At 44.0% G+C, this 24,752-nt stretch overlaps 1 protein-coding gene across 6 annotated transcripts in view; it reads right to left on the bottom strand.

Annotated features, from left to right (window-relative positions):
- The window catches only part of SNAPC4 (small nuclear RNA activating complex polypeptide 4), a 42,823-nt gene that overhangs the window by 13,609 nt on the left and 4,462 nt on the right, over positions 1 to 24,752 (bottom strand). For 2 of the 6 annotated variants that reach the window (XM_035113166.2, XM_035113165.2), the window contains exons 1-14: positions 18,112 to 19,027; positions 16,125 to 16,266; positions 15,128 to 15,174; positions 12,892 to 13,053; positions 11,500 to 11,625; positions 9,805 to 9,883; positions 7,691 to 7,772; positions 6,684 to 6,788; positions 5,613 to 5,685; positions 5,279 to 5,443; positions 3,252 to 3,399; positions 1,809 to 1,915; positions 720 to 814; positions 454 to 548 (exon numbers count right to left, since the gene is read on the bottom strand). In XM_035113166.2, the coding sequence (XP_034969057.2) occupies positions 454 to 548; positions 720 to 814; positions 1,809 to 1,915; positions 3,252 to 3,399; positions 5,279 to 5,443; positions 5,613 to 5,685; positions 6,684 to 6,788; positions 7,691 to 7,772; positions 9,805 to 9,883; positions 11,500 to 11,625; positions 12,892 to 13,053; positions 15,128 to 15,174; positions 16,125 to 16,257 (1,417 nt within the window). In that variant the 5' untranslated portion in view covers positions 16,258 to 16,266; positions 18,112 to 19,027. Of the gene's footprint in view, positions 1 to 453; positions 549 to 719; positions 815 to 1,808; positions 1,916 to 3,251; positions 3,400 to 5,278; positions 5,444 to 5,612; positions 5,686 to 6,683; positions 6,789 to 7,690; positions 7,773 to 9,804; positions 9,884 to 11,499; positions 11,626 to 12,891; positions 13,054 to 15,127; positions 15,175 to 16,124; positions 16,270 to 18,111; positions 19,028 to 24,752 lie in introns of those variants that run through there. The other 4 variants (XM_035113162.2, XM_035113163.2, XM_035113161.2 and 1 more) reach the window with 4 other exon arrangements.

Here is a 24,752-nt window from a genome sequence, read left to right as displayed (position 1 = left end):
ATAGGCCATGCTTGCAAGGACTGATGGAAGTTGTGGCCAAGCAACATCCAGAGGGCTAAAGGATCCCAGCACCTGCTATATCTTAAATCTTAGAAGTGTAGAGTTGGAATTGTTCCCAAGGGTCCTCTAGTCCAACCCCCTGCAATGCAAGAATCACAACTAAAGCATCCTTGACAGATGGCCATCCAACCTATGCTTAAAAACCACCAATGAAGGAGGCTGAGGAGAACATGTAGAATGACAATAGTGCAGCACAACTATTTTTACTGTTATTCAGATTGCACACTAGCCATGAAATCCCAGGAACTACAATTTCTGTGCCCCAAGTTTTAAAGTTCTCCAAGGAAAAAGAGTCTGCCACTTTCCAAGGTAATAGAATCATAGAATTGTGGCGCTGGAAGGTACACCTAAGGGTCATCTAGTCCAACTCCCTGCAAGGAAGAGCCGCCTTACCCACTCCATATTTCTCAGTCAGCTCAATGAGCTTCACTTCCTCCTCCTCACTCCATTTGCCCTTCTTGATCTCACAGTGCAGGGCATGCAAATACCTGCAGCAATTGTGGGGGGGGGGGGAGAGAAAAAGATGTTACAGAGTGTTACACTCCTTCTGTCCTCAGGCCACTGCACCTCAACTCAGTCAATCTGTCAGTTTGAACCCTACCCTCTGGGGCAGCAGAAACAAGCTTGCTCCATCTTTCATGTGAGGGGGACACACTGACCTGTCTCGGCACTGGATATCATTCCTGCCGGGCACCTCCATCCGAATCTTGTACCAGTCCTGTGCTCCATATTTAGCAACAGCCTTCAGCAGCATCTGTTGGGGGACGGGACACAAAAGCCAATTCTTCGCATGACATTTATTATTATTTATTAAGCTTAGTGGTCGCTTGCTACCTAAAAGGTATTTGAACAACTTGCATTGAAAAACACAGAACTGCATTAGATGTGTAGTCTAAATAAGCACTAATGTCTCTCTTCTATGCTGGAGAGAGGTAGTGGTGATGTAGTGGTTAGAGTCACAGTTCCCAATGTGAGTGGTAGGATGACTAGGGCAAGGAGGCAGACAACAGTGCTGGAAGTGTCAGTGCCTCTCTGTGGAGAGGAAAGCTGCTCTTTCCATGCCTGGCAGGGCTCTGTCAGTCTACCCTTTTTAGGAAAGTGTTTCCCATATCACCAGCTCTGTTATCACTGGACTTGAGCCCATATAATAGTCTAAAATACAAATACCTTGTACACTTTTTATTATGGAAACAACCTACTGAAATCCCATAGTGATGCTAGATGATGTTGCTCGATAAGAAAGCCTTACCCACCCAATCTCAGTGAAACTAGGCTCCCTTTCTGAGACAGAAAATGCTTTTGCTCCACCTTCCATACAGGAATGCTTGTGAAGAGGATATTTAAATTAACATTTCTCTGATAAATTTGAAGGATATATAGTATTTGCTGTCTCCGAAGACCCATCAGAATATCTCTCTCATCCATCTCAGTACTTCCCATATATTCCTATTTAATTTCCCATATATTCCTATTTAATTCAGTCCTTTGTTCAGAACCTTGAGGACTAGTATCTAACTTTATGTTAAAGGGAAACGGCCATTGTTCAGTGACAGAGCACCTGACTGGCATGCAGAAGGTCCCAGGTTCAATCTCCAAGTAGGGCTGGGAAACAACTCCCTGACTGAACTATTAGAGAGCCGTTGCTGCTGCCAGTCAGTGTAGACAATACTGAGCTATATGGACTAAAGATCAGCTTATTAGGTTTACACTAATCCCCTCCCACGAAGGCAACAGAAAAGGGCCCTTACAGCATCTTCCTCTGGAGTCCAGGCTCCTCGCTTCAAGTTGGGGTCCACTCTCTTGGTCCACCTATAGATCAGCTGGGCGGAGTCCCTGCCCTCCATAAAATAGGCAACTGTAGATGGATAGAAGAGGGTGTCTTTTATACCAGGAGGAGCCTTGCCCCATTTACCACTATGACATGGAATCAGAGTTGGAAGGGACCTTAAGGATCCTCCAGTCCTAACACCTGCAATGTAGGAATTGCACGTAAAGCAGGGATCAGCAAACTTTTTCAGCAGGGGGCCGGTCCACTGTCCCTCAGACCTTGTGGGGGGCTGGACTATATTTTTGGGGGGGGGAATGAACAAATTCCTAACCCAGAGATGCATTTTAAATAAAAGGACACATTCTACTCATGTAAAAACACACTGATTCCCGGACCGTCTGCGGGCCAGATTTAGAAGGTGATTGGGCCGGATCCAGCCCCCGGGCCTTAGTTTGCCTACCCATGAACTAAAGCATCCCTTACAGATGACCACCCAACCTCTGCTTTAAAACCTCCAAGGAAGGAGGCTGAGGTTACTATATTGTTACTATTATTCTGATTGCTCAGTAGCCAGGAAATCCCAGGAACAACTGTGCCCCTTGTTTGTTTGTTTGTTTACTACTGCTGTATCATAGAAATATATCACAGCAGTTTACAACAATACAAAACCATAAAACCAGTCAGTAAAAAATTAAAAGCAGGCGTGCTATGGTCCATGGGGTCACGAAGAGTCGGACACAACTAAACGACTAAACAACAACAACAAAAGCAAAAGAATTAAAAAGAAATGTCAGTAGACAAACATCTTCTTAATTGCCTGTGTAGGTGTGGCAGCACAGAAACGTTTCCAGCAGGCATTTTAAAAGCTGGCATGGAAGGCACCCATAGATTTTCTAGCGGCAGGGAGTTCCACAGGACTGGGCCAAGGACACTAAAGGCTTGGTTTCTCATTGTCATCAATTGAGCCTCACCAACTTGGGGAGCAGCCAACAATGCCCCAGTGGTTCTTAGCATTCAAACTGGGATATCATAAGTGTTCAAGTGATCCCAGAGGTGCACTGGACCTAAGCTGTTCAGGGCTTTGCAAATAATACAAGGTCCTTGAACTTGGCTTGGTAGGAGATGGGCAGCCAATGCAGCTATTTTAACAAGGGTGTCCCATGTTCTCAGCCAGAAGCTCCTGTCTTCAATCTAGTCACAGCATTATGCCCCAGCTGGAACTTCCAAACCAGAACCAAGGGCAGCCCCACACAGAATACACTGAAGTAGTCCTTCCTCAAGGTTACAAACGCATGGACTACAGCAATCAGGCTATCCTCATCCAGGAACAGCTAGGCCACAGTCTTGACATGGAAAGCTATGAAAGAAGGGGAGGTACTGCCATTGTGAGGAGGAGGGTCTTTCCCCCAAGGACACTACTTACTTTTCCGGTACGGAATGTGCTTCCCAACCCTCATTTCTTGGACCAGCTGCAGGAGTATCTCGTCCTCTTCCGGGCTCCACTCACTCTTCTTTAATTCCTTGTTGAAGGCCTGGAACGTCTGCAGGCATTGGAAAGCTGTGCGCTGTGTCTGGAGAGTACAGGAAAGCAAAGAGGAGGGGTGAGGAGAAGAAGAGGCTGTGTGAGGTGGAAGAGGAGGCACAGGTGGAGCAGCTGTCCATGTTAAGAGTTCCCCAAGTTGGCCTTCCCAGGGAGGAAGAGTCAGGGGCAAAAAGCACATTAAGAGGGCATTGCAGGAAAATAGGCCAAGCATCAACATACTACTAGGGGTGCTCTTCCACTTGTGGAATGCCTTCCCCTCACAAAACTGCCAGGCACCAACCTTAAAAATCAGGTTACTTAACTCAAACTTTTAGCAACTGCTAACCTCCCCACTTAATTTCTAAAGTCCATCGTTTCCGTTCTAAGATTAGTTCTTTGATCATTGATCTACTCCCTATCTGGGTGCATTGTTTTAATGCCTTGGGGGGCGGGGAATAGGATTCCACAGGAGGACACTAATAGGCAAGGGGACAGCAGGCTGTGTAAATAACCATCAGACTAGTATCACCGGATCAACTGCATCAATTTTCTTGAATTAATTAAACTGAATAGTTTTAACTGGATTTTAAATGAATGTGCATTTAACTGGGACTGCTTTGAGTTTTATTGTGTATTATTCCTGAGCATAGCACAACACTATTCTGAAAACAGTGGTACCTCGGAATACAGGCACTTCAGGTTACAGACGCTTCAGGTTACAGACTCCGCTAACCCAGAAATAGTACCTCAGGTTAAGAACTTTGCTTCAGGATGAGAACAGAAATCGCACGACGGCAGTGGGAGGCCCCATTAGCTAAAGTGGTACCTCAGGTTAAGAACAGTTTCAGGTTAAGAACGAACCTCCATAATTAACCTGAGGTACCACTGTAATGCTTTTTACAAGGCTAGGGTGGGGGCACTGGGGGGGTGTTTATGGAACCAAGGGGATGGGGCCCTAAAATGTTTGGGAACCACTGCTCTAAATAAATAACAATGAATAATATTCGCACAGCAGCATTAATAATAATAATATTATAATAATAATAATAATTTATTATTTATAACCCGCCCAGCTGGCTGGGTTTCCCCAGCCACTCTGGGCGGCTTCCAACAGAAAAATAAAACACAGTAATCTATTAAACATTAAAAGCCTCCCTGAACAGGGCTGCCTTCAGATGTCTTCTAAAAGTCTGGTAGTTGTTTTCTTCTTTGACATCTGTTGGGAGGGCGTTTCACAGGGCAGGCGCCACCACCGAGAAGGCCCTCTGCCTAGTTCCCTGCAACTTGGCTTCTCGCAACGAGGGAACCACCAGAAGGCCCTCGGTGCTGGACCTCAGTGTCCGGGCAGAATGATGGAGGTGGACACTCCTTCAGGTATACTGGACCGAGGCCATTTAGGGCTTTAAAGGTCAGCACCAACACTTTGAATTGTGCTTGGAAACGTACTGGGAGCCAATGTAGATCTTTCAAGACCGGTGTTATGTGGTCTCGGCAGCTGCTCCCAGTCACCAGTCTAGCTGCCGCATTCTGGATTAGTTGTAGTTTCCGAGTCACCTTCAAAAGTAGCCCCACGTAGAGCGCATTGCAGTAGTCCAAGCGGGAGATAACTAGAGCATGCACCACTCTGGCTAGACAGTCTGCAGGCAGGTAGGGTCTCAGCCTGCATGCCAGATGGAGCTGATAGACAGCTGCCCTGGACACAGAGTTAACCTGCGCATCCATGGACAGCTGTGAGTCCAAAATGACTCCCAGGCTGTGCACCTGGTCCTTCAGGGGCACAGTTACCCCATTCAGAACCAGGGAATCCTCCACACCTGCCCGCCTCCTGTCCCCCACGAACAGTACTTCTGTCTTGTCAGGATTCAACCTCAATCTTTCCCCAGACTCCTTCCCACCCCTAAGTCAAGAGCCCAATCCATGGGCCTCACCCCCAACTCCAGGGCGATGGCTTCCCAGTCCTGGCAGTTGCGCCTGGTGGCAATTTCCTTCATCTTTTCGACCTCCTCCTCATTCCACTCCCTCTTGCTGATGCTGGGGTGCTCGAAGTTCTGCCAGTACTTCCTCAACTCCTTCGCATTGCGGGTTCCTTCAAACTAGGGAGAGGTGGGAGAGTAAAAGGGACCACACAGCCTGCACCACGAATAAAAAGGCCACAGGCCACATGAAGCGCAAGGGGCCACCCTCCTTCCATAGCTGCCCCATCACAGGATTTTTTAAAGCAATGAAGGGGAGCCCACCTCACCCCTGCCCACAATGACTCACATTTATGTTGGCGATCTTCTCCCAGTCGTGCTCATCCAACCTGTTCCCCAACAAAGATTCATCTGGCAGTTGGCTAGACTCCGCAAGAGAAAGAAGCGACATTTAGGGGAGAAACCAGCACCCAAGGGAGCAGAGTGAGCTGTGCTACTGCCCTCTTGCTCACTCACTAAGCGCTGCAAGGTGGGACCTTAACTCTCAGTTCTGGCACCCTCACAGGCCCAACTTCCCACTTGGTGGAGCCGCAGGAGAGGGCCATATTGATGGCGGCTGTTCCTAGGCTTTGGAACTCCCTTCCTAGAGAAACTAGACAAGATCTGCAACCTAGCTAAATATAGAGGCAGAATTCTTACATAATAATGATGATATCTAGTTAGGTTTAGGGATGATCACAGTATGCTACAGTCACAACCAAGCAGATGCCATAGTGGACTTTCTTGTAAGATGGTTGAAAAATTCTACTTGGTAATGGAAAATGTTTTATCACTCATTGGCATAAGTCTGGGGCACAGGTGATGGTGTTACTAAAGGTGTTGACTCATTAAAAGAATAATACTTAACCCTTGTATATTTTGCCATTTTTCTGCTTCAACAAATAGCATGCTTAGGTACATAGGGAGCCATTTAGGGTCAGTGCCATCTAGAGAATTTCAGCAGGCCTCATAAAATGGAAGGCAGGTAACATAAACTAATTTAATAATGTCCCTTGATAAATTTAATAATTTTCCTAGAGAAAATAGACAACATCCCTCCTTGTTGTTTTCCTGCTAGCAGGTGAAGATATTCTGACATGCCTTTGCAAACTGATTGTTGGTTTTTTGTTTTTTTAAAAAATGGAAGGGCTTTTAAATAATGCTGTGCTATTTTTACTGTTTGTGTTTTAAGAAATTTGTTTTTTATATTGTTTTATTTCTATCACAATTCAATTACTCCTTGACAAATGTATTTCATATGTTTTTACTTTTTAGAATTTTGCCTGTGTCATTTTAATTTATATAAGCCACCCTGAGTTCCAGCCTGGGGGAAAGACAGGATATAAATAATTATGAAAATAATAATTAGCAGGCTTCTTACTTTATATCTTCTATTTCCTGTGTTGTTTCCTGGATCTGCTTCAACAAAATCTGCCTCCCCATCTCATCCTTCAGTTTTTCCCGCTTCTCGCTGAGATAGTCAACCCTGGTCAGAAACATTTCCAAAACATTTAAGAGACATTTACATATGTGTAAAAAGAATCATGCAACAAATGCAGTGGGAACAATACTAGAAAATCTGGACACCAAACTTTGTATCTCTCAACCACGCCCTAAAACTCATGTCAAGTTCAATTTCAGTTCCTTTGCACACAAGTCAAAGCTAAGGCATATCTCGGATAGGGAAAATTCATTTTTAACCTAGAAACCTTGGGGTTTTGTGTTGCTACAAAGAAATGAGCATCAGTCTCAAAGTGCTGTGAATATTCACGAGGCAAATGCTATTTTTGTTGAAGACAAAAGCACAGCCCCACTGTTTCTGAACTATGAGGAATGGCAAAGTATAGATGACTCACAAATTAGGCACATATAACCTGTGTGATTTCAACTTTACAAAGCTAAAATTGCACAAATTAAATACACAGAAGGCAGAGAACTGAAAAGCTCTTTCCATGTCAGTTTTCCAGGTGTGGAAAGAACTCTTAAGCTCTCAGAGTTGCTTGCCAGGCTCTGGGAGACTATTGAGGGATCTTGCAGAAACTCAGACAGCCAGAACCCAGGAAGCAAGGTGGAAAGCTTAAAAGCAGTTAAGTGCTGTGACATGTTTTTAAAGGGCATTTCCCGGTTTTCAAAGGGTTGTTTTGGGCTATATGGGGTTCCACCTTTATTTGATATCCCCAGAACATAACCCCTCCATAAGCCACAAGTCAACTGTCCAAACGTTTTTGAACAAATAAATACAACTAAGAGGTAACAAGAATTGGAAAATCAAGACACTTCTGGGCTAGATGGTGCAAAGGCCCTGATTCAGTACAGAATAGTCTGCTCTCCCAGCCCCACTTCTTTGGGATGGGGGAGCGCTTTGTGGGAGCCCCCTTCTGTACTTACTTCAAGAGCTTTGGCTGAAGCAGGTGCTGCAATTGGTCACTCACGACAGACTGACGGAGCAGCAGCTTCTCTTGGCTTTTCCCTATGGAAGACCAAGAGGGGTTGGGGGGGGAAGGTGTTACAGAAGGTCATCAAGCAGCAGGAAGGAAGGCCAGGAGCCCAAGGGGAGGTGAAGCTAGGGGCAACAAAAGGCAGAGCCTACTCTCTCTAGTCTGTCCCCATCTCTCTCTCAGTAGTGGCTATGTTCCTATTTGGGATTAGTGGGGTGGAAGACAGGGAGCCCAAGCCTATGAGAGGTGGAACCAACTCAATCTAGCTTTGCCCCCATCCTCCTCCTCCCAGCTGAGAGGGCAACACTGGGGCTGGGAAGGGGAAGCTGGCAGGCGGGTCCATTATTGTAGGAGTATCTCCCCATTCTTATTCCATCCCTGAATTCATTTGGTGCAGCTAGAGCTTGACAGCCTGAAATCTGTGTGTGAGCTTTACTAAACCTTTCCTAATAGAACAGACAGACTCTTTTTAAGTAGAAATGTGCACACGACTGTGTACTGTTACAGCTCATAGCACAGCTGAAAGGAATGGAAGGTAAACAGATAAGATATAACAATAGAACAAAATACTAGCAGATCAACCAATCACAGTACAGTGGTACCTCAGGTTAAGAACTTAATTCGTTCCGGAGGTCCATTCTTAACCTGAAATTGTTCTTAACCTGAGGTACCACTTTAGCTAATGGGGCCTCCCACTGCCGCCGTGCCGCCAGCGTATGATTTCTGTTCTCATCCTGAAGCAAAGTTCTTAACCCGAGATACTATTTCTGGGTTAGCAGAGTCTGTAACCTGAAGTGTCTGTAACCCGAGGTACCACTGTAGTTACACTAAGTCCTGGGTAAAGAAGAGAACAAAGATATAACTGATAACTGATAGATAACTGAAAGCAATTTTTCATTTAAAACATGTATCTACTGGAGTTTCTTTGGGGAACGTGGGTTAGGGCACACCCTTTACAAATTCCTCCAACATTCTGGTGTTAGCAATAGAATGAGAAGGTTGGGGTGCACTGCTCAGAACAGCCAAACAATCTCTGAGAGGTTTAATAATGATGCCAACATGTTGTAACTGTTTAACTGTGAAGGGAAGAATTGCTGAAATTGTCTGATTAAGTGGTCATCAGCTATGTAGCTGGACACGTATAAAAGATGGTGCCCGACAGCATCCAAGGGCAACCTCTTTCTGATTTTTCAGGAGGCTAACCCTATGTATGTTTGTATTAATAAGGCCTAATTTCTCACTTAAAGCCTGTGTCTACTGGCGTTCCTTTGGGGAACTCTATATAAATTCTTCCAACATTTTGGTGTAAGTCATAGATGAGAAGGTAGGGGTGGGCAGGTGAAAAGAGCCAAAGGATCTCTTGAGTGGTTTAAGAATGATGACAGTATGTTGGATGGGATAGATTGTTGTAATCATTTGGTTATTTTGTAATTACATGTGTAGCTTAGCAGTGTACAATAGACTAGATTTAAGAGCATGGAAATTGCAGCCTGCCCCTGATTTTTTTCAGGAGACTGACTCCTACATACGTTTGGATCAATAAAGGCCTAATATTTATTTTTTCACATTTAAAGTCTGTGTCTATTTGGTGTTCCTTTGGGAACCCCAGCTGGGGCACACCCTTTATAAATTTATCCAACAGCACCCCCACCCCAGACTGCTGTTATAAGGCAGGCAAGTGGGGGCTGACCAAGGGCAGACGGAGGTTGGTGGGTCATTTGCCCCATTTTTCCCAGTGGACTAGACTCCCTGCTGCTGATAGGAAAAATCCAACCATCGTCATTCACTCCCTTGGCTTCCATTTGTTGGTAACAGAGAAAGAAGGTGGTGGGCTCTCTTCTTTGCTGGAGTTTTGAAAAGCTGGTTGGTCACCTGTCAGGGATTCTTTAGCTGCGATTCTGGCATTGCAGGGAATTGGTATAGATGACCCTTGGGGTGGGGTGGGGGTCCTCTTTTAACTCTACAATTCCATGGTTCCAGAAGCCAAGTCAGCTCACGCTGAATGTTTCAATCAATTCAAACCTAAAATAAATATGTTGTTGTAGCTCCCCAAATCCCTCTTACATTTGATAGTGAGCAGCTCCGCAAAAGACTTGATGCCTTGTCTTGCTTTTTCCCTGGTGTCACTGTTGGCAGGAGGGCCCTAAAGAGGGGGAGGGGGAGAGAGAAAGGGCACTACAGATGTCACAAAATAATCCCACTTTGGTCCTCAATCTCTGTTGCCAGACAAGCCCCACTGGTGGTTTTCAAAAGTGTCTGCATAGTGTCAAAAGTGTTTGCATGGTCATGGGTTGCTATTATTTGTTTGTCTTAAAAAACTTGTGCTGCTTAAATGTAAAAAAACAAACAAACCTCAAAGCAGTTTACACACACACACACAAAAACCCACCATTAAATATTATAAATAAGAAGAATTTAACACTTTCCAAAAGTTAAAACAGTGATAGATTAAAAACAGATTCAAACTTCCATCAGATTTCCAAAAATCTGGGTGGGCTTGCCTAAGCAAAAAAGTTTTTTAGCGGGCACTGAAAAGAGTACAGGGAAACACCTGTCTGATGTCAATGGCAGGGAGTTCCCAAGTGTAGGCACCGTCACACTGAAGCAGGCATCCTCAAACTTCGGCCCTCCAGATGTTTTGGACTACAATTCCCATCTCCCCCGACCACTGGTCCTGCTAGCTAAGGATCATGGGAGTTGTAGGCCAAAACATCTGGAGGGCCGCAGTTTGGGGGTGCCTGCACTAAAGGATGGATGTATTGCAGATATAGAACAGGGATTACAGGGTTACTGTTAAGAGGGCCAGCTCTCCTAATCAAAGCAGTCAAGTGGGTGTATAGGGGGGGGGAGAGCCTATCTTATTCTATGTGTTGCTGCACTACAGCTCCCATCAGCCCCTGCAGCTGGCATGGCCAGAGATCGGGGCAATGAGGGGAAGTCCAGCAACAACTGGGAGGTCTCAAGTCAGCCCCCCCTGGTATAAATGATCTCATTGGTACCTGGTTTGCAAACAAAGAGCAGTATCAAGCACCAGAATTTGGCCTCTTCATCTTCCAAGATGCATGGTGGTTGGAGCATTGGGCTAGGGCCTGGAAGGCCAGTGTTGAAGTCTCCCACTCAGTCATGAAACAATAGGTGATGTTTGTCCACTCCCTCACTCAGCCTAGCCTACTTTGCAGGGCTGTTGCGGGGATTAAATGAAGACTATGAACTGGGACAGAGAAGAGTTCAAATGCCCAACTGTCATGAAGTTCACTGGATGTGAACTTGGACTAGTCACTGTCTAACCTACCTCAGACTAACCTACCTCACAGGGTTGTTGTGGGAATTAAATGAGGACTAGGAAGTGGTAGAGAGCAGGGTTCAAATCCTCATTCGTCCTTGAAGCACACTGGGTGTGGCCTAGGGACAAGGACTGCCTTGGCCTCACGTAACTCACAGAATTGTTGTGAGGATAAAATGGAGAGGGGTGAGAAATTGTGATGTGTGTGTATGTGTGTGTATGTGTGGCTGTAGTGTTTTTGTTTTTGTTTTTGTTTTTATGGGAAGGCATTCAATTTTGTTGTACTATGTACAATGACAATCTATCTAAATGCATATGCCACCTTGAGCTCTTTGGAGAAATGGTGGGATATGAACGTAATCAATCAATCAATCAATCAATCTTGCCATAAGACAAGGGGGCGGGAAACTAGGAAAGGAGACAGGGTTGTCCACCTCCATCCCCAGGAGGAAGAGAGGCCAGCAATGGATACTTACGAACCCTGACGTCATGTCCTTGAAGTATGGCTTCATGAAATGGCCCAGAAACATATTTGCTGGCAAGGTTTTGCTGTCGCTTGACTTAGTGCCTCTCGTCCCAGCCAGCTCCCATGTCAGCTTTTCCTGCAAGGCATTGAAAAGAGAGACAGAGAAGAAGAATCGTAGAATTGTGGGTTTGAAAGTGCACCAAGGGTCATCTGGTCCAACCCCCTACAATGCAAGAAGTTTAGGGAAGCGGTTCTGAAACTTTTTGGGGCCACTACCCCCTAGGTTCAATGAACTCAACCCCACTGCCTCCTACCCTATAAAAAGTATTATTCGGAAGAGCAGCTTGCATGACCCGCTGAGGAAGATAATAGCACAGTAAGATTCAAAACAGTAACAATTGCACAGTCATTCAAAATCCAATCAAACTATTGAGTTTCATTAATTAACCAAAAAGGTGAATGTGATCCAGTCATATTAGATATTCCATTAAAATATTTGTATGCATTCCTACTATGAAAATGTAAGGGAATTGATAGCATAAAATATTTATTTATAGCTACACACAGGTCTCGTTTACTGAATACAATGTGGTCCCTGGGTTTCCTGCAGGCATCTGGTTGGCCACAGTGAGAAGAGGGTGTTTTTAAACTTTTTATTAGTGCTTTTATCTAGGGTTTTTTAATTGTGTGAGCTGCCCTGAGATATTTTGGCGAAGAGTGTATATACATTTAATAAATAAATAATAATTAAAAAACTTAAAGCACCAGAGCCCTCACCCTTCCAGCAACTGTTATTCAGAGGCACAGTTGTGATGGCAGAGCACAGCCATCATGGTTAATAGCCAATGAGAGCGTTCTGCTCCTCCATTAATTTGTCCATTAATTTTAAAGCAATCACTGTCTTCTGCTGGAGAAAGTTTAACTCTGTGCTGCAGTTAAGAAATCATTTCTGTTATATTTCCTGAACTTTCCAGCATTCAACTTCCTTGGATGTCAACACATTCCAGTGTTATGAGAGAGGAGTACTGTAAAACTATTCTCTATCCACTTGCTCCATGCACTGCAAATTTTATAAACTTCTATCATGTCACCTCTTCCTCACCTTTTTTCTAAACTAAAAGGTCCCAACCTTTGCTCATAAGGGTGTCACTTCATTCCCCCTTGATCATTTGGGTCACAATTTTCTGAAGCTTTTCCAACTCTGCAATGTTCCTTTTGAGGTGAGGTGACCAGCCTTCCAAATCTGGCTTCACCACAGATTTGTATTACTATATTGGCAATTTTATTTTCAATCCCTAGCAAGGAATCTGCTTTGTTCAGGCTACAACACAACTCCACAAATCCCCAGAGAGAGCTGAAACATTCCAGAGTATTCTTAAAGCAGCCCCACCACAACACCGACCTGCTGCTCTCTGTTCTGGGCCAGCCAGAGGGTGATCTCCTCAATCTTCTCCTGAATTACCTCCTGGTAAACCATGTTCATGTGCAAGCAGGTTTCCAGGGACTGAGGGAGATGGATGTCCACTTCACTCCCCACTCCTTCCTCCCCATCTAGGTCTACCTCCTGATCCAGAAGGAGAAAAGGAAGAGTTGATCAGATGGCTGGAAAAAACAGACTTTACAGAAGGTAGAGAAGCGGGCAATTGATTTAGTTGGATGCATCAAGGGCATAACCCTTGAAATTCCTACAGACAATATCACCTTCCTTTGCAAATGTCAAACATGTTTTCTCCCGAGGTTTCTGCAACCAGAAGGACCGCTTCTGCGCATATGCGCGCGGCGAAACACTTCTGGGTTTGCTGCTTTTACCCGAGGGTAATGTAAGCCAAGGTGCTACTGTATCACTTAGTTACCAGAGGGGCTGAAATAAACTTGGTTCATGTTATCACGTATAGTGGGAATGCAAGTTGGTGCAAGATATAGGGAATTTGATTTTCATGGAAATAAATATACCAAAGACACTATGGCTTGTTGTCCAAAATTAAATTTTGTGAATACTTCTGATGCCAATGTAGATATATTGGCAAAAGGTCTTATATATAACCTTGGCAGCTCAAACTATCATGGCAACTCAATGGAAAACATCTTACACTGGGAGCTCAATACCCCTGACTCTGGAAGATAGCTAGAATGAACAAAATTACGCCTAGCCTGAGATACAGAACTAACTGCCAGACACTTTTATATGGTCTGGCATTCTTTTACAACATCTACACTTTCAAGACAACCTTTACTGAAAGCCTGGCAAATCTGGAACTAGATCCGATAATTTGATAACACTGATAGCCCTTTCTTGGATTTTGTTATTTTATCCCACATGCAACTAGACTTGGTCTACATGCCAGTTTTATAATTTTGCTTTAATTGTCATCTGTTGTTATAATTGTTCTCTCTGTTTATATACACTTTAATAACTGTACCAAATAAAAATACTATTTTCTTGCAGCATAGAATCATTGAATTAAAGTGTTGAAAGGGACCCTGAGGGTCATCTAGTCTAACCCCCTGCAATGCAACTCATTCATCTTTTTTTGTTTTTTTGTTGTTCCTGTGAAGCCTCTGCCAAAATGACTACACATACACACACACATAGAGGGATATATGTTGTCGTTTCTGCATTGCACAGGGCTGGAATAGATTACAGACACTCTGAATTTTTGACTCTTCCTCAGAAATAAACCAGCAGCAACAGCAACAGATGTATCCACTCAACCCACCTCTGGATCTGAACCACAGCCAAGCATTTCTTCTAGCTATCAGTCAACCCTCCTGGTCCTTGTATCATCTGCAGTAGCATCCAGTGAGGGAGAGGAGGAAGACTAAGAACTTCATTCACCCCTCAATGGTAACTGCAGTGAGTTTTTAAACAGTTTTTAAATGGTTTTCTAGGGAAAGTTCTGGGTTTACATAATTTTGCTTATAAGCATGAAGACCAAGAATGTAACATAAGATGCAAGTTACCTGTAAATAAATTATACGCCAGCCACTTTGGGAACCTTTTTCACTGAAAGGCCCAGTGCCCTGCTTATGTATTTATTAAATATCCAATTAAATTTCTAGCCCACCCTTTCCTCCCAAAAAGCCCAGACCTTGAGACATTTCATGTTTCTTCTCACAAGTGATCTCATGAGCAGAAAAGTGAACTGGAATTTAATAATAGCTTAGAGGGGCCTAGATGGAACTTCCACAAAGAAGGCCAAAGTCCTTTACCCTTATGGAGACTAACTTTTTAACAACAACAAAAAAGGATGTGATTGTGTATGTAACACATAGGTAAAGGTAAAGGGACCCCTGACCGTTACGTCCAGTCGCGGACGACTCTGGGGTTGCGGCGCTCATATCGCTTTACTGGCCGAAGGAGCTGGCGTTTGTCCGCAGACAGCTTCTGGGTCATGTGGGCAGCATGACTATGCCGCTTCTATTTACCTACTTGCACTCTGACATGCTTTTGAACTACTAGGTTGACAGGAGCTGGGACCGAGCAACGGGAGCTCACTCCGTCGCGGGGATTCGAACCGCTGACCTTCTGATCGGCAAGCCCAAGACTCAGTGGTTTAGACCACAGCGCCACCTGCATCCCTGTATGTAACATATTAAACCTCCAAAACAGGAAGATATTATTTGAACCAGTTACTTGCCATGTTGTCATGAGTATCAGAATCATCATCATCATCATCAAGGTCATCTGACAGGAAAGGAAAGGAAATATTAGACAGGACAGAATACAGGCAAAGAAAGCAAAAATTTCAAGCAGTCATGGGAAGGAAGACAGCCTAACTCTTGACACTCTTGGTGTGTAGGGGTTAAGTTAAGCTAAGGTACTAAGTAGGTTCACATCACAGCTTGCTGGATAGCCTTAGAAAAGCTATAATGTGCTACACAGGGAGAATAACAGCAGCATATCGTACAGGCTTGCTGTAAGGATTAATCAGATCATATTTGTCCGTCAGGACCGTGTTTAAAAACAAAGGTGAGTGCAAATTTAGGATGCATGTGAGAAGCACTCTGAGGGCTACTACCAGATAAACACTTATGATGGTAGGCAGTGGACATTCCCGGGCTTATGTAGAGATTGAACCTGAGGCCCTCTGTATGCATACAGATAAATGGCACAATGAAGAATGATGAACCACTGTGGTGGTATTCTGGATGTATTTGAACTAAAATCCCACAAACTCTAATCAAGTAACAATCCCATCTCCTACCAAGGCAGCCTCAAGATCCTTGTATTAATTTACAAAGCCCTGAGTCACTTAGGCCCAAGGTACCTCAGGGATCACCCAAACCTTTATAATATCCCAGCTGAATCACAGAGATCACCCGCAACAGCATTGCTGGTTGTTCCCTGAATTGGTGAGGTTCATTTGACAAGGAGTTCTGGGTGTCATCAATCCAGTCCTATGAAACTCTCTGCCACTAGAGATGTAGCAGCTGCTGAAAACTTTTCTATTCCACCAGGCCTACTACACAGGCAATTAAGACAACATCCTTCTACAATGATTATCTGATGTCTATCTTTAACCTTTTGTGGGTTTGATGGATGGTTTTTAATGCTATAATTCACTTTAATATATTTATTATATGAAATAAATGTGGGTTGTAGAATACATAAGAAACACTTAACAAGCATCGCACCTTCAATGTCGGAGACCAACTCAGAACTAGAGCTTGAGATTTGGGACTCGTTGCTTGGGATGTTGGGGCCCAGGCTCCTTTCCAGCTCTTCAATCTCCCGACGGAGTTTCTCTCTTTCTGCATCTATATCCATCACTTATATCTGCTACCAAGAAGAGATAAAGACAAAAAAAGAACCATAAGAAAGAAACAATCATTAGCAGTGATTCCTGTATTGCAGGGGGCTGGACTAGATGGCCAATGGGGGTCTTTTCTAACTCTGCAAATCTTTGGTTCTATGAATCTGTGCACTTAGGCACTCCTACACATTAAGCAGTACTAGAAGCACTGATCTGCAATAGGAACATGAGAACCTGCTTTATGCGCATGTCGGGGGGGGGGGGTTCAGGTTCCTGAAGGACTTGGCTTTCATTATGGGTGGTACCCATAGCTCAGTGGTAGAGCACACAGAAAGTCTCAGGTTCAGTCCCAGGTATGGAAGGCTCTCCAGTAGCAGAGCTGAGAAAAGACCAGAGAAATGCTGTAAATCAGCACAAATGCTACAGAAATGCAGGATTGTTAAGAATCCGCTGTCAATATAAGGAAACTTTCACTTAACACAGGATTGTCAGAAGCTGCCAAGCCAGAAGCTGCCAATTAATTATTATTTGGTGATAGTTTGAGTTAATGTTTTATATGCTATTATATTCTACTGGGTTAATGAATATTAATTTTATATGTTGTTTATTTTAAAATTACATTTTTATTATGACTTATTGGCATTGTGTAATGTTGTGTGTAATTTTGTTGTATTTTTTGCTGATCCAGCTTGTAAAATGCAATATAGCAATACAGAAACGTGGTATACAAATTAAAAGTAAAAAGAAATGAAGTCAGACCACTGGCTCATCTATCCTAGTACTGACCGCAACTCTCTAGGTTTTCAAACAGTTTTTCTGAAGCCCTACACAGAGATGACAGAAACTGAAGTCTTTTGCTAGTATGTGTTATAAATTTGTAAAGTTGTAAATTTCCACTTTTAGTTTTTATGGTTTTGAATTTAAACACCAGCCTAAGAAGTTGCTTTTTGTTGAATCAGATCCTTGGTTCCTCTAGCAGAGTGCTGCCTGCACTGACTGGCAGCATCTCTATGTCAAGCTGCAGTGCAAGCCCCACGAAAACCTTAACGCTTTGCCCCTTTGCAATGGCAAGACATTGGCATCAGTCTGTCTCAAGAGATAATAGAGAGCCCATCGAGGGATGAAATCAAACTGCTGCATTAGCAAGTGATCTCCTGGGGCACAAGTTTGGGCAGTGTGTATGGAAGCCCTGGGCTGCCCACATGACATGACCCCACTCTTCAGTCTCACTGCTGTGGTTCAAAGGAAAGCAGGGCAATAGAGTTGGCACCAACTTGGCTGCAAAAGTTGCCCAAAGGAGGCGTACAAGGTGCACTCCAGACTTGTGTACGGTTTACTCCCTAGCCTTTTATTCTCCCAAAAATATCCCACATGACAGTAGAGATTTAGGTTCAGTTTTCCTTCTCCTAGATGGGCTACCTTCCCAGGGGCAGATGAGCATTGTCTGCCACTTACTCCCTTCTACAGCATGTGCAAGAAATTGCCATCTTGTCCATTTGACCCAATATTGGTCTCTTCTGCTCAATCCATGGTAGCCTGTGTTCTCATGCAGAGGGTTTGAGAGCCATCGGCTACCCTAACCTGGTTTAGCGTGCCAGTCAAAACCATTTCTGATGGGTGGCTACTGTTGTATGTTGCCAGCTTCTAGGAGCCACAGGAGAGGGGTGAGTGCAGAGTGGGGACCAAAGGTGGGCAAACCACCCCAGAAGGAGCATAATGTGTCCCCCACCAGATGCGTACCTAGCACCCAATGCACCACCCCAGGGCAAGAAAACCTGGATGATCAAAGGAAGTCTTAGCTGCACCATCTAGGAAGGAGAGCCTCTGCCCATAGGCAGCTTGCACCAAGAGGCAGGCCCTCTACTCACCGCATTCTCACAAGGAGCATCTGCCCGGAGGGAGTAGCGAAAGACTGGGCTAGCAGGGCAGCAAGGGCGTCTGGGGCCCCCTTATGCTGAAGAGGGGAAGGACGCTAAACCCAAGCCGAGACACACTGTAACCATCTCTGCCAACGAAGCCAGAAAAGGCACTAGTCCACAGGGAGGTATTTGTTCCCTCTCGCAACCAAAGTTGTTCGTCCTGATCGCCTAAGAGGAGATCTGACTAGCCACAGGCTGGCTAACAAGTCTGGTCACAGCAGAGGCACAAAAGACGGCAGTTTCAGCAGACCGGCGGACTTGCTCACCAAGGGACTGCCTGGAACCGGAAGTCAACAAAACTGAACACCTAGAAGCGGCCCCTTCAGCGTCCCAACAACCGTTCAGCCGTGACCCGCCCCTTCCGCTCTGCCGGCAAACCAATAGATGCCCGCTCCTGCATTGGCGCCGTAGCCAATGCCAGGGCAAAAAGGAACAGCCCACGTGCTCGGCTCTGCCTAATGACCGCGTGGCCTACTGAGTTTGAAAAAGGAAAAGGAAAAAGTAGCTTGGCCGCAAGTGCGAAGTTTGGTTGATAGGAGAAGCCAGGCAAACGCCAGTATCACGTGTGAAGACTACAGCCAATTAGGAGAGCAGGTCGCTCTGATCCCTCCCCTCCTTCAGTAAAAGGTGTGTCTGAGGGGTCTAAAGGTGTGTCTAAGCAGCAGATCCCGCCCCATTTTCTTCCGCATGCGCAGTGGCAGGAAGAAGGAGGGGAGAGACTACAGGTGGGAAGGAAGCGCATGCGCAGACCACCTTCGCCCCAAATTTTTTGTTGTTCTTGTCGTCATTTCATTTCTGTACAGTTTTATATTTTTAAGAAGCAGGTTTACAAGCTACATTTAAATATCAACTAAAACAACCCAGAACAAAACATTTCCTAAGAAAGTCAAATATATTGTACATTCAAAGCAACATACCGGTAATTAACAGGAAACTAAAATATTATCTTAAAGATTTCAATATAAAACATTACAACAAATGAGGCTCAGTACATAATGCACATGTAATTTGTGACTCTTCAAAATGTATTAGAGGTTGAGTCCCTTGCTTTTTAATTGTTATAATTGCTATTTAATTGTTAATTATGCTATTTTAATTATTCCTTAATCATTAACCAAGTAATTTATTAACATATAATTAGGCAGTACTCCACCCCACTGGTTTTCTTTTAACAATGATTTTTATTATTTCATTATTTAAAATATCACTGCTCATTTCAAGAAGTGATGTTACAGGAACCAGGCAGAGGGCCTTATTGGTCTGGCGCCCACACTATGGAATGTCCTCCCATCAGATGTCAAGGAAATAAACAACTACCTGACTTTTAGAAGACATCTGAAAGCAGCCCTGTATGAGGTTTTTAATGTTTGAGGTTTTTTGTGTTTTAATATTCTGTTGGAAGCTGTCCAGAGTTGCTGGGGCAAACCAGTTAAATGGGTGGCATATAAATATTAGTAGTAGTAGTAGTAGTAGTAGTAGTAGTAGTAGTAGTATACTATTAAGGTAGGTCAGATTCAGAAAGCGAGGGAATGGTTCCAGGAAGCTTCCTTGGGACACTTTCTTCTTTGGCAAGGGGTTTTGGCGGGAGAAGAATCTGACTCTTGGAATCCGCAGGCTAATAGAGAAGGCTTCTGGGAGGGTTGGTGTCAATAATATGCCATAGAGAGGGCAAGATCTCTGATTATTTTATTATTTTGATCTCTTAGCCAGTCACCCTCTTTTGATAATTTTAAAGTGTGCATACATAGCAGGCCACACTCAACAGAAAACCAATCCTTCACCATTCAAAATTAGGAAATATTCTGTTAAAAAATAGACACTATATTTCACCACACAGAACAATCTCAAAGCTATCTTGGCTGCCTTAATTAATTCATAAGCAAAAGGTCCTAGTACAGGTGATGATGAATTTGATGCAAATATAAAAAATGAATGAATATACTTTTTGGACAGAGTGCGGGAAGTGAATCAATATATAATCCAGGGACAACTTTACATAATTTCTTTCTCTTAGTATCTTAAACTTGTAAAGCTGCTAGTGTGTGGGGGGGGGGGGACCCAAACTTCACTAGGGCTATGCAATGTCTAGTTTCCCATATTGTTGTATGTTGTTGTTGTTCAGTCGTATCCGACTCTAGTGAGCACTCAGGGCTGATTTCCTTAAGAATAGATATATCACCAGCTAAACATCATAATAAATAGAAATAACACCTCTCCAGGGAACAAGCCTGGGCAATGTATATAGAGGTCCTGGACTGCACTGACAACAAGATTCCCCTCTCAGCTGTGCTCCTAAGCAAAGCACCAATTTGGAAACAGAAATTGCCCAAGGAGGTGTACAAGGCACCACCCAACGGACTTCTGTAGGGTTTGTTCCTGAGGAAACAAATCAGAAGCCCTTAAGAGCCAGCAACCATTTCTCAGAACCAGCATTAGAAGAACCACAATTGAGCACAGAAGCTCTATACAGTACAGTACAGTACAGTACAGAACAGTACAGTGGTGCCTCGCAAGACAAATTTAATTCGTTCCGCGAGTCAATTCGTTTTTTGGAAAATTCGTCTTTCGAATCGTAGTTTCGCATAGAAATGCATTGATATTTCTCCCCCCCCCCCATAGGAATGCATTAATTAAATTTCAATACATTCCTATGGGAAACCACGATTCGCAAGATAAATTTTTCGCAAAATGAATTTGTCTTGCGAGTCTTGCGAAAAATTCATCTTGCAGGGCATTCGTCTTGCAAGGTACCACTGTAGTACCTTTTCCTAAAAGGAAGTCTTTGTGCAATTCTGGGGTTACACCACTAGAGGTGCATTTGGCATGTTTTTGGTTTTTTTGACTGAAATAGCATGTTGTTGTTGTTTAGTCGTTTAGTCGTGTCCGACTCTTCATAACCCCATGGACCAGAGCACGCCAGGCACTCCTGTCTTGCACTGCCTCCCGCAGTTTGGTCAAACTCATGTTCGTAGCTTCGAGAACACTGTCCAACCATCTCGTCCTCTGTCGTCCCCTTCTCCTAGTGCCCTCCATCTTTCCCAACATCAGGGTCTTTTCCAGGGAGTCTTCTCTTCTCATGAGGTGGCCAAAGTATTGGAGCCTCAGCTTCACGATCTATCCTTCCAGTGAGCACTCAGGGTTGATTTCCTTAAGAATGGATAGGTTTGATCTTCTTGCAGTCCATGGGACTCTCAAGAGTCTCCTCCAGCACCATAATTCAAAAGCATCCATTCTTCAGCGATCAGCCTTCTTTATGGTCCAGCTCTCACTTCCATACATCACTACTGGGAAAACCATAGCTTTAACTATATGGACCTTTGTAGGCAAGGTGATGTCTCTGCTTTTTAAGATGCTGTCTAGGTTTGTCGTTGCTTTTCTCCCAAGAAGCAGGCGTCTTTTAATTTCGTGACCATCTGCAGTGATCAAGGAGCCCAAGAAAGTAAAATCTCTCACTGCCTCCATTTCTTCCCCTTCTATTTGCCAGGAGGTGATGGGACCAGTGGCCATGATCTTGGTTTTTTTGATGTTGAGCTTCAGACCATATTTTGCGCTCTCCTCTTTCACCCTCATTAAAAGGTTCTTTAATTCCTACTCACTTTCTGCCATCAAGGTTGTGTCATCTGCATATCTGAGGTTGTTGATATTTCTTCCGGCAATCTTAATTCCGGCCTGGGATTCATCTAGTCCAGCCTTTCACATGATGAATTCTGCATATAGGTTAAATAAGCAGGGAGACAATATACAACCTTGTTGTACTCCTTTCCCAATTTTGAACCAATCAGTTGTTCCATATCCAGTTCTAACTGTAGCTTCTTGTCCCACATAGAGATTTCTCAGGAAACAGATGAGGTGTTCAGGCACTCCCATTTCTTTTAGAACTTGCCATAGTTTGCTGTGGTCGACACAGTCAAAGGCTTTTGCATAGTCAATGAAGCAGAAGTAGAGGTTTTTCTCGTACTCTATAGCTTTCTCCATAATCCAGCGCATGTTTGCTATTTGGTCTCTGGTTCCTCAGACCCTTCGAAATCCAGATGCACTTCTGGGAGTTCTCGGTCCACATACTGCCTAAGCCTGCCTTGTAGAATTGTAAGCATAACATTGCTAGCGTGTGAAATGAGTGCAATTGTGCGGTAGTCGGAGCATTCTTTGGCACTGCCCTTCTTTGGAGTTGGGATGTAGACTGATCTTCTCCAATCCTCTGGCTATTGCTGAGTTTTCCAAACTTGCTGGCATATTGGATGTAGCACCTTAACAGCATCATCTTTTAAAATTTTAAATAGTTCAGCTGGAATATCATCACTTCCACTGGCCTTGTTATTAGCAGTGCTTTCTAAGGCCCATTTGACTTCACTCTCCAAGATGTCTGGCTCAAGGTCAGCAACCACACTACCTGGGGTGTACGAGACCTCCATATCATTCTGGTATAATTCTTCTGTGTATTCTTGTCACCTCTTCTTGATGTCTTCTGCTTCTGTTAGGTCCTTACCACTTTTGTCCTTTATTATGGTAATCTTTGTACGAAATGTTCCTTTCATCTCTCCAATTTTCTTGAACAGATCTCTGGTTTCCCCCGTTCTATTGTTTTCCTCTACTTCTTTGCATTGCTTGTTTAAGAAGGCCCTCTTGTCTCTCCTTGCTATTTTTTGGAAATCTGCATTCAGTTTCCTGTATCTTTCCCTATCTCCCTTGCATTTTGCTTGCCTCCTCTCCTCCGCTATTTGTAAGGCCTCGTTGGACAGCCATTTTGCTTTCTTGCATTTCCTTTTCCTTGGGATGGTTTTCGTTGCTGCCTCCTGCATAATGTTACGAGCCTCCATCCATAGTTCTTCAGGCACTCTGTCCACCAAATCTAAATCCTTAAACCTGTTCCTCACTTCCACTGTGTATTCATAAGGGATTTGATTTAGATTGTATCTTACTGGCCCGGTGGTTTTCCCTACTTTCTTCAGTTTAAGCTGGAATTTTGCTATAAGAAGCTGATGATCTGAGTTACAGTCAGCTCCAGGTCTTGTTTTTGCTGACTGTATGGAGCTTCTCCATCTTTGGCTGCAGATAATATAATCAATCTGATTTCGATGCTGCCCATTTGGTGATATCCATGTGTAGAGTCATCTCTTGTGTTGTTGGAAAAGAGTGTTTGTGATGACCAGTTTGTTCTCTTGACAGAACTCTATTAGCCTTTGCCCTGCTTCATTTTGAACTCCAAGGCCAAACTTGCCAGTTGTTCCTTTTATCTCTTGATTCCCTACTTTAGCATTCCAATCCCCTGTAATGAGAATAACATCCTTCTTTGGTGTCATTTCTAGGTGTTGTAAGTCTTCATATAATTGGTCAATTTCAGTTTCTTCAGCACTGGTAGTTGGTGCATAAACTTGGATTACTGTGATGTTAAAAGGTCTGCCTTGGATTCGTATTGAGATCATTCTGTCATTTTTGAGATTGCATCCCATTACAGCTTTTGCCACTCTTTTGTTGACTATGAGGGCCACTCCATTTCTTCTACAGGATTCTTGCCCGCAGTAGTAGATATGATAGCCATCCGAACTGAATTCGCCCATTCTCCTCCATTTTAGTTCACTGATGCCCAGGATGTAAATATTTATTCTTGCCATCTCATTTTTGACCACACCCAGCTCACCATTATCCATGGTTCTTACATTCCAGGTTCCTATGCAATATTTTTCTTTACAGCATCGGACTTCCCTTTCACTTCCAGGCATATCCGCAACTGAGTGACCTTTCGGCTTTGGCCCAGCCGCTCCATCAGCTCTGAATGTACTTGTACTTGTCCTCCACTCTTCCTCAGTAGCATGTTGGACGCCTTCCGACCTGAGGGGCTCATCTTCCAGCGTCATAACTTTTATATGCCTGTTGTCTTTGTCCATGGAGTTTTCTTGGCAGGGATACTGGAGTGGCTTGCCAGTTCATTCTCCAGGTGGATCACGTTTAGTCAAAACTCTCCACTATGACCTGTCCATCTTGGGTGGCCCTGCATGGCATAGCTTATAGCTATGGATATAGCTTATCCATGAAGGGGCTGAAATAGCATAGCATTATGTAAAAATAATAACAGGAGTAATGGATTGGAAACAGCCTTAAATACCTCAGAAGGAATATACCCTACAAGAAAAGCAGGTCCTACAGGTAATTTATTACAATATATATTACAATATATTACAATGTATCGGACAACCAATCTCAGTGATCATTGGTAGGAGGAGGAGTTACGCCAAGACCAGACCATGTCATTACCAAGGAAGCAGATTTAGTCACTGTTTGAGGACTATCCCTGCCTCCAGGTCTGGTCTTGACTGGATGGATACTGGAATCAACAAGGGAGACCCACATGACCTGAAGGTGCTGCTGTGCAATGCCAGCTCAATGATTCATAAGACCGCTGCCATCCATGACTTGATTGTGGATGGAGGACTTGACCTGGCATGCGTGACAGAGACTTGGTTGGATGAAGCAGATGGGCCTGTTCTTGCCGCTGCTTGTCCACCAGAATTCTCTTATGCACAGCAACCCAGGTCATTGGGGGCGGCAGTTTTGCAGGGGTTTTTAGGAAGTCATTAACCTGAACCAGGTAT

This window comes from Zootoca vivipara, chromosome Z (genome assembly GCF_963506605.1).
Source record: "Zootoca vivipara chromosome Z, rZooViv1.1, whole genome shotgun sequence".
In the NCBI taxonomy this organism is placed as follows: Eukaryota; Metazoa; Chordata; class Lepidosauria; order Squamata; family Lacertidae; genus Zootoca; species Zootoca vivipara.
Note: the sequence above shows the minus strand (reverse complement) of the source record. Positions and strands in the feature narration are given on the sequence as shown.